This window comes from Colletotrichum navitas, assembly GCF_030913465.1.
Source record: "Colletotrichum navitas strain CBS 125086 chromosome Unknown LY79scaffold_10, whole genome shotgun sequence".
Classification (NCBI taxonomy): Eukaryota; Fungi; Ascomycota; class Sordariomycetes; order Glomerellales; family Glomerellaceae; genus Colletotrichum; species Colletotrichum navitas.
Window position 1 is genome coordinate 365463 of NW_026850556.1, and position 9776 is coordinate 375238.

Genomic DNA, 9776 nt, shown 5'->3' on the forward strand with positions numbered 1-9776 from the left:
TTATTCCATGAGGCCGTTGAGCCTCATGGACCATCCCCTTGCAGAAACACACTCCTAGAACGGCAAGAGATGACAAGGAGTTATGTCATGAATGTTCAAAGGCCCGATACCTTGGAAATTTGATTCTCTTGGTCTTGCAGTGTGACTGGGATCACTGACGCCAGCCTTCTTGTGTATTAAAGGGCCGCCGTATGCCTACGTTGGCCCATCGCATAGCCCACAAGCCCAGCTCACCAAGCTCAGGACCTGATGCTGATTGTCGAAGCAAGGTTCTGTCTGATGCCGTGTTCTCCTGCTTTCCTGCTCCTGTATACAACTGAAAGAAGCGGGCACCCTCACTGGGCAGCTGCTTCGAGCGTCAGCCGTGCAGAATCACAGACTTCACCTTGACTTCACCTCACCTCACCACACCCCAGGACATCAGGGTACCCTCCAACCTTTACCTGCACATATCTTGTGAACTGAAAATTCAGTCAATCAGTTCCTGCCGCTCGCTGCCTCTCCAGCTTTCCAACACTTCTTCAACTCGCTTTCTGCACCTTGGCTTCTTGGTATCTTTCTCTCCTCGCCATACCTATACCAACTTTGCCCACAGAAATCTCATCTCTTGCCCTTGCCCTTATACAAAATCTTCAACCCTCCCCGCCAGTTCGCTGTTACATCGCCACGCCTCTTTCTTCTTCTTCTTCTTCTTCTTCCCCTTCTTCGAAGACGGCTCATTGAGCCACAAACCATCACCGAGTTTCTCCACCACATCGAGGCCGTCAGGATGGAGGACATCGCCATCATCGGTATGGCCTGCCGCTTTCCCGGCAATGCCACCTCCCCGGAAAAGCTGTGGCAGACGATGGTCCAGAAAGAGTCCGCGTGGTCTGAATTCCCCAAGGACCGTCTCAACATAGATGGGTACTATCATCCAAGTGGTGACCGTCAGGGCAGTGTGCGTCTTTCACCTCACCCGCCAACTCCATCCATCGGTCTTCTGAGCTGACATGCTGCGTCTAGATCTCATTCCGAGGCGCCCACTTTATCAAAGACGATATCGCAGCTTTCGACGCGTCTGTATGTGAATGACTCTTTGATCTCGTACCGAGGCCTCATCTAACCCAGATTTATCTAGTTTTTCTCCGTCATGGCTGAGGACGCCAAGGCCATTGACCCTCAACAGCGTTTTCTGCTGGAGGTATCCTACGAGGCACTTGAGAATGGCAAGTAAAACCCCCCGTTCTCTTGAGAGAACCGCTTGTCCTGACCTTGAATAGCTGGCCTTCGTATGGAAGACCTCAGAGGTAGCCCCACAGCCGTCTATGTCGGCTCCTTTGTGAAGGGTCAGTCCGATCCGTGCTGTGTTCTGATTACTCCTGCTGAGACACGATAGACTACGAGCAGATTTGCCTGCGCGATATGGACTGGCAGCCACAGTATGCTGCCACAGGAACAGGCAACGCCATCATGTCCAACCGCGTGTCCTACACGTACGACTTCAAGGGGCCGAGCATGACGATCGACACCGGCTGCAGCGGAAGCCTCGTGGCAGTCCATCTAGCTGCTCAAGCTCTCAGGGCCGGCGACTGTTCCCTGGTGAGACAATCCGTTACGTTGCACTTCCCTGGTACTAACCTTCGTAGGCTCTCGCTGCCGGAGCCGGCCTCATTTTCACGCCCAATACCATGATGCCCATGACGGCACTCAACTTCCTCAGCCCGGACGGCAAGTGCTTTGCCTTTGATGCCCGTGCCAACGGCTACGGTCGTGGCGAGGGGATCGGTTTCGTCGTTCTCAAGAAGCTGTCAGATGCAGTCCGAGACAACGACACCATCCGAGCTGTCATTCGTGGTACCCATGTGAACCAAGATGGCCTGACCACCGGTGAGATCTCCGTATCCAAAGCACACAGCCCGCCGACACTAACGGTTCAATAAGGCATTACCCTTCCTAGCAAGGAAGCTCAGGTAGCCAACATCCGCGCCCTTTACGCCAAGCATGGTTTGGACATGAAGCAGACAGCCTTCGTCGAGTGCCACGGCACGGGAACCCAGGCCGGCGACTTCCGAGAGCTCAAGGCCATCTCCGAGACACTCGCTCAGGGAAGGACGACGGAGAACCCCGTGTTTGTGGGCTCCGTCAAGACAAACATCGGCCATCTCGAGGGCGCAGCTGGAGTCGCAGGTCTGATCAAGGGTGTGCTCACCACCGAAAAGGGCCGTATCCCGCCAAACATTAACTTTGAGCGGGGGAACCCCGACATTGACTTCCAGAACTGGAAAGTAAAGGTAAGTGATTGGAGACCTACCGGTTAGCGCGTATAACGCTGACCATGCTTGCTAGGTGCCTACGGACCTGACAGAGTGGCCGTTTGATGGTCTTCGAAGAGTCAGCGTCAACTGCTTCGGCTTCGGAGGCACCAACGCACACGCCGTTCTCGATGACGCTGCTGCATATCTTGCAGAGCGCGGCATGACAGCCAACCACAACTCTTCCCTCGATAGTATCCAGCCTCGTCAGTCAGGTGCCGTCGCCGAGGCCCATGGCCCGTTCTTGACCCCCAAGCTGTTTGTGTTCTCCTCAAACGAGCGCAAGGGTGTTTCTCGTCTGATGGAGACACATCTCGGCCACATCACCGGCCTCACGGACATGACAGAGGTCGATGCTGACAACTACGCATACACCCTGGGATGCCGTCGTTCGACCATGGAGTGGAAAGGTTTCGCTGTGGCCAAATCTGTTGCGGATCTCGCCTCGAAGCTACAATCGAGCGACGAGACGGGCTTCCTCCGATCTGGCCGCGAGAGCAAACCGAAGCTCGGCTTCGTTTTCTGTGGTCAGGGGGCCCAATGGGCTCAGATGGGCCTCGAGCTCATGCGTTTCGATGCTTTCAAGAGTAGCATGACGGCAGCCTCCCGCCATCTCAAGACGCTCGGCAGCGAGTTCGACCTTGTGGAAGAGATCGCGAAGGCTAAGACGGAGTCGCGCATCCAGGATCCCCAGATCTCGCAGCCGGCGACAACCGCGGTCCAAGTAGCGCTCGTCGACTTGCTGCGGGCTTGCAACATCATCCCCGACAGCGTCGTCGGGCACTCCTCGGGAGAGATCGCGGCCGCATACGCGTCGACCGCCATCACCCGCGAGGCGGCCTGGGAGCTGGCGTACTACCGTGGCCGGAGCGCTTCTCTTCTCTCGACCATCGCCCCGTATCTCAAGGGTGCCATGTGCGCTGCCAGGATGACCAGCGCCGAGGCCCGCCAGTACATCGAGAGCCATGACAAGAACGGCGGCCTCCAGGTCGCGTGTGTCAACAGCCCCAACTCGGTCACTATCTCGGGCAACCGTTGCGACGTTCTCCGGATGCGGGACGAGCTCAAGTCGCGCCAAGTTCTGTGCAAGGTTTTAGATGTCGACGTCGCGTATCACTCAAGGCACATGCTGCTTGTCGAGGGTAGCTACAACGACTGCATTCAAACGGTTCTCCCAAACGACGCCACCGAGAACATCCCCTTCTTTTCATCGGTTCGCGGAGAGATGCTACCGCACAACCTGCTTGACCCGTCGTACTGGGTGCAGAACCTGGTTTCTCCGGTCCAATTCGTTTCCGCCGTCAAGGCCATGATGACTTCCGACAGTCGACCCGATATTCTGGTTGAGCTGAGTCCTCACGCGACCTTGGAATCGGCGCTCGCAGAGATCATCTCTGAGCTTGGTCCCAAGTCGCAAGCCACCTATCTGTCCCTCGTCCGACGCGACAAGGATTCTGCGGTCACCACGCTCCAGACCATTGGCGAGATCTGGGCGCGAGGCCACCCGGTCGACATGCTCAAGGTTTGCTCCAAGTAAGACGTCTTTTCTCTTTAGCACCTCACCCAAGATCTGGCTAACGTTTTGTTCCAGGGGCGCCGATGCACAGGCTTACAAGACGCTCGTCAACCTGCCGCCCTATCCCTGGAACCACTCCAAGGTGTTCTGGCACGAGTCCCACACGTGCACCGAGCATCGTTTCCGGAACTTCGGCCGCCAGGACTTGATCGGGTCTCCTTCCCCGGACGCCACCACCTTCGAGCCCCGGTGGAGAGGCTTCTTTCGCATCTCAGAGAACCCCTGGATCCAGGACCACCGCGTCCAGAAGACCATCATCTACCCGGCGGCTGGCATGGCCACCATGGCCCTCGAGGCCGCAAGCCAGCTCGCGTGCGGCATGACAGGTGTTCTGGGCTTCCATCTTACCGGCCTGCGGATCGAGAGGGCAATGATTATCCCGTCCTCGGCCTACGGTCTCGAGTACTCGCTCAACTTGAAACAACTCCCCGCCAAGGCAGATGCGGATCCGGAATGGGAGTTCGCCATCTACTCCAAACCAGAGGATGGTCCTTGGATTCGGCACGCAGACGGTAGTATCAAAATCCGAAGACAATCTGGAGCTCTCTCGGCCACAGGCGAACATGCACACAGGTACACCCAGATCCAAGGTCTCTGCGACAAGTCGCTCCCGCCTCGGCAGCTGTACGAACTCCTGGACGTTGTCGGTCTCAATTACGGCCCATGCTTCCAGAACGTGGTCTCCATCTCCACCCAGGAGAACGCCTGCATCAGCAAGATCCGTGTCCCTGACACCAAGTCCAAGATGCCTGCCGGCTTCGAGTTCCCCCACGTCATCCACCCCGCGACCCTGGACGCCATGTTCCAGACGCTCTTCGCCATCGACAGTAAGCCCATGGTTCCGTCATCGATCGAGAGCATTTTCGTCTCTGCACAGATCCCTCACGGCGCCGGCCACGAGTTCACGGGCTTTGCCACGGCTGAGAGACACGGCCTCCGCGGTGCGGTGGGCTCCATCGTCATGGCATCCGACGAAAGCAACTGGGACAAGCCGTTGGTTGTGGTCGATGGCTTGAAGTTCACTGCCCTGTCGACGCCATCGATCGGTGACGGCGGCTTTATCCCCAATCATCGAAACCTCTGCTCCGAGGTCGTCTGGAGGGAGGACTACGCTAGGGCCGTGACCGAAGACTTCTACGACATGCTCTCACTGATGGCACACAAGTACCCTTCCTTGTCTGTTCTCCAGTGTGGCGGCAGCATGCAACTTGCTCAGACAATCCTGGACATCCTCTCAGAGGGCGTCGCCCCGAACCTGTCTCGGTACACAGTCACCGACCCTGACATTCTGGGTGCCGCTCAGAAGGCTTACGAGAAATCACCGGTGGCCACTCTGCTGGAACACCGCAACTGGCCTAATGTCAAAGATCACACTGCTCGATACAACCTTATCATCGTGGCCAGAGATGCGGGCATCGACCTCGGCGACGCCGGCAACCTTTTGCAGCCCGAAGGAGTTATTCTCAACGAGACCACGCCGCCAATGACCCCGACCAGCACCGACTCGATGCTCGAGGTCGAGCTCGCATTAGACGATCCTACCGCTCTCCAGATGTCTTGTGATGCAGAGCCTGATAACGTCATTCACTGCGATACGTTGGACCAGCACTTTGAGGCCAGTGTCTACGTCGACAAGCCCAAAGCTGCCTCGTCCCCTGGCATTCTTATCATTATGCCAGATGCGTTCGGTCCCGCCGTGGAAGAACTCGCCAAGTCGCTCAGCGACCTCCTCTTGCAGAGGGACTTCAAAGTGAGCATCGGCACCCTGCACGGATGCGACCCAAAGGGCAAGGCCTGCATCGCCCTTCTCGAAGCCTGCGACAGCTTCGTCTACGGATGGACGGAAAGGCAGTTCCACTCCTTCCACAGCCTGCAGGACCAGGCCAGCAGCCTCTTGTGGGTTACTCGAGGCGCGAACCGACGTCCCACGAACCCTCGCAACGCTCCCATCATCGCACTGGCCCGGACGATTCTCTCCGAAGACCCGCAGAAGACCATTGTCACTCTCGACCTGGACTCGAGCACTTGCCTCGCCTCGCGCGCTCTGCCCCAGACTGTCGAGTGGGTTCTGGATTCCATGCTGAGCGGATCCGCCGAGGCCGAGTTCGCGGAAGAGGGAGGGCAGCTCTACATACCGAGACTGATGCCCCTGCAGGAGCTGAACAAGATGATTGAGAGCGACTCGAACATTGAGATTGTTCGACAGCCCATCTTCAATCAACCCATAGCCCAGGCCGAGTATGAAATGACCATATCCCAGCCGGGAATCGACAATGACAACTTCTACTTTGTCGAAAGTTCGCAGACGTCTCAGCTTGGCCCCTATGAGGTCGAGATCCAGACCCTCAGTGTCGCCCTGCATCTCAACGACCTGCACACCACCATGGGACGGACCGCGGGCGACAGGCTCGGTCTGGATGTCCTGGGCATCGTCAAAAACATCGGCTCCCAGGTCATAGACGTCCGGTGCGGTGAGCAGGTTCTGGCTCTCGTCCCCGGCGCTTTCAAGACCGTCCATCGCGTCGACCAGGGTTTCGTCAAGCCGGCGCCGCCACCTGTCGAGTGCTGCCAGTACACGCCCAGCGCCCTCATCGCCGCGTACTACACGCTGTGCACCATAGGCCGTCTCACACCGAGGAAGAAAGTCCTCGTCCATGCCGGCGCCAGCTCGTACGGCCAAGCCGCCATTCGTGTGGCCGCTTTCTTTGGCGCCGAGGTTTTTGCGACGGTCATGGGCGAGAACTCAAAGGCCCAGCATGCGACTCTGATCGATGCACACCATATTCCAGAGGACCACATCTTCGATGCCACAGGAGAGTCCTTCGTCGCTGATGTCTCGAGACTCGGAAAGGTTGACGTCCTGTACAATCCCACCCAAGAGCACACTGCCGCCAGTTTCAAGTGTGTCAAGCCATGTAGGTTATTTCCAGTTGTTTCATTCTGTCATGCAGTTCTGACCATTTCTAGCCGGCTGCGTCGTCCAGCTCGTCGATGGAACTGGGGGAGCTCTCAGCGTCCCCGTCTCCGCCGCGGCATACATCAAACTCGACCTCGGCCTCCTCGTGGAAGCGGACCCCGACCTCGTCAAGGACCTGTTCAGCATAGTGGACCGATTCGCCTTCGACTACCTGCGCGCGAGCTCTAGTCTCCAGTGTCAACCGGTCCACCGGTTCCCCATGTCGGCACTCGAGGACGCTTTCAAGCAGCTGGAGCGAGATCCGCACCACGGCCTGACGATGGTGGAGGCGAACCAGGACACCCTCGTACACGTGGCCCGGGCGGTGCGTACCGAGTCCCTCGCCGACGTAATCAATCCCGAGGGGACGTACGTCCTCGCCGGCGGCCTCGGCGGTCTGGGAAGGAGCATCGCAAAGCTCCTCGCCGACAACGGCGCTAAGAAGCTGGTGTTTCTGTCGCGGTCTGGAGGCGGCGCCGAGGCCAACACCTTCTTCGAGAGCCTGTGCGGTGTCGACGCCAAGGCGATCGCCGTGGACATCACCGACCGGAAGGCGCTCGAGGCTCTCGTTCCCGGCCTAGGCAAGGTCTCGGGCGTTGTTCAATGTGCTGCTGTTATCAAGGTAGGTCCTGGCCCCATTGTCCGCGAAACTTGTGGACGATGCTGACAAAACAAACAGGATGCTCTGTTCGAGAAGATGTCGCACGCCAACTGGGTTGCCGCCTTCGGCCCTAAGGCCGTGGGCGCCATCAACCTCACGGAGGTGTTCGGACGCGGACCGTCCTCCGCCACCGGTGGTGACCTGGTCGGCTCCTCCGACTCCCACGGGCCTTGGTTTCTATTCTTGTCGAGTGCTTCGGGCATAATCGGCAACCGAGGCCAGGCCAACTACGCCGCGGCCAACGCCGTCCAGGACATGCTGGCCCGGTCCCTGCCCCGGGCTGTCTCCCTCGACCTCGGCCCCGTCCTCGAGGCGGGCATGCTCGTCGAGGACGAGGAGACGCTCAGCAAGCTCCGGGGCGCTGGTTTCTACGGGATCCGCCACCGGGACTTCCTCACGATGGTCGAGCGGGCCATCACGGGCGAGGTCGTCCCGGGAGTCGCCACGCCGGCCCAGATCGTCTCGGGCGTCGGCACCGGCGGCCTGATCCGCCAAAACAATCCCGGCGACCCCTTCTGGTCACGGTCGGCCATGTACTCGTATATGAACACGGTCGACGTGCCGGTCGCCTCTCCTGAGGAGGCTTCCAGCGGCGGTGGCGTCCCGAGCGAGGCGGACATCAAGAGGATGCTCGCGGTGTGCTCAAGTGCGGAAGCGGCGGCGGCTGTAGTCTGCGCCGGCCTGGTGCAGCTGATGGCCAAAGCAATGACGCTCCTGCCGGAGGAGATTGATCCGGAGCGGGCGCCGAGCGCGTACGGCGTCGACTCCCTTGTAGCTGTTGGCGTTCGGAATTAGATCTTCCGCAACGCCGGGGGCGTCGATGTTTCCGTCTTCGAGATCCTGGGGGAGACATCTGTTCGTGGGCTGGCTGACGTGGTCGCCAGCAGAGGTAAATGGTAGAGGGTCGAGGCGCGGATATGCGTGTGTGCGTGATAGAGAGAGAGAGAGGGAGTGGGAGATGAGGAGCGGGATGACTGCAGCGAAACACAACTTAGAGCAGGCGGGAAAGGATAGAGAAGGGATAGTCTGGTTATGTTTGACTTATAATCCATCGCGTTAGACACTTCATGCGGGTCTTTGCCGTGTTGTAGCTGCAATGGTGCCGGTTTTCTGTGGTATGAGTGAGTACCTGGTAGGCAGCCCCCGTTTGCGTTCCCCCCTTTGGCGGCAAAGGTGCTTCACGAAACGGCGATTGGGGGAGCAGAGATGCTGTGATACATCATAGCAGTCGTTGGATCTGTGGGTTCCTTCTTGTGTAGACCAAGACATTTGTGGTTGAATATCGAGAGGTGAGAACCGTTCTATGGAGGAGTCATGCTCTAGTGTTAGGCACGTGTTGTTGGGGGGAACGGATTGGTTATCGTATGAATGAAACTGCATCTGCCGGCGTAACACGAAGTGGTAGACTCGGTTGTGACCTGAGGCTGCCGGCAAGTATCCGGGTTAATTAGGCATTTTCGGTGAGCTCTTAGCTGGGCCGGCCTGAACTGCAACATGGGCTGTGAATCAAGATTATGAGTCAATCTCAGACAAGGTGCCGTCTCCTAGTTCCAGGTACCGAGAACGGAAGCATTATTGGTTCAGGCGGGAATGAGGACTAGGAAGCCTGGCAAGTCGAGGTTTCATCGGGTGTATTAAGCCCAAACGAAGGAACGGTGTGATAGGCGGCTGCCTTGATGTGGTTGAGACGTTGGGCAACAAGGGACGAGAAGGACGGAGCCTGGAGGGGATAAAAAGACTGAGCATGATGACAGCGACACACCGAGAAACGACATGGGATTCCCAGAATGCGCTGGACGGCTAGAATGTAAAAGGCAATCTCACTAAGCCAGGTACGGACAAGCGCCCGCCGACGGGGCAGAACAGACCAGGTAGGTAGGTACCTAGGTGCCTAGTCACGGTATCTAGGTAGGTAGGTACTTCAGGCAGGGAGGGTTTGTCAGTCTCCAAAGGTAGGTCAAGTAATGTGTGTTTCGTGTTTCATTGAAGTTATTCTCCTATCTACCGTACTACCTTGCAAGTAGGTTCAAGTAGGCTGAGGTACGTACCTACGCAGGTAGTGCGCGGCGGGGTAGGTAGCTAGCTAGCTACCTACTCCCTGTCCGCACACCAAATTTGGGTTAATAGTTGCCACAGTACCGCAGTGCTGGGAAGTAGAGTGCGCGCTGCTGCAATTAACGCGTCGCGCCCAAGGCACGCACTCCCCCCTCAGGGTAGCTGCGATAAGATAAACACCCGTTCAACAGCGCAATTAATTGATGAATAGTTATTCCATTAACTACATTAACT

The 9776-nt window shown here is 57.8% G+C and overlaps 1 protein-coding gene across 1 annotated transcript; it reads left to right on the top strand.

Annotated features, from left to right (window-relative positions):
• Positions 1–769: 769 nt before the first annotated feature.
• On the top strand, positions 770–8282 carry LY79DRAFT_587729 (beta-ketoacyl synthase domain-containing protein; the record flags this gene model as incomplete). Its single annotated transcript, XM_060560810.1, has 11 exons — positions 770–940; positions 1006–1062; positions 1121–1208; positions 1263–1328; positions 1379–1581; positions 1629–1869; positions 1924–2273; positions 2329–3827; positions 3886–6785; positions 6838–7448; positions 7506–8282. 11 exons carry the CDS (start codon positions 770–772, stop codon positions 8280–8282), a joined length of 6963 nt encoding a protein of 2320 aa, XP_060417718.1.
• Positions 8283–9776: the final 1494 nt, after the last annotated feature.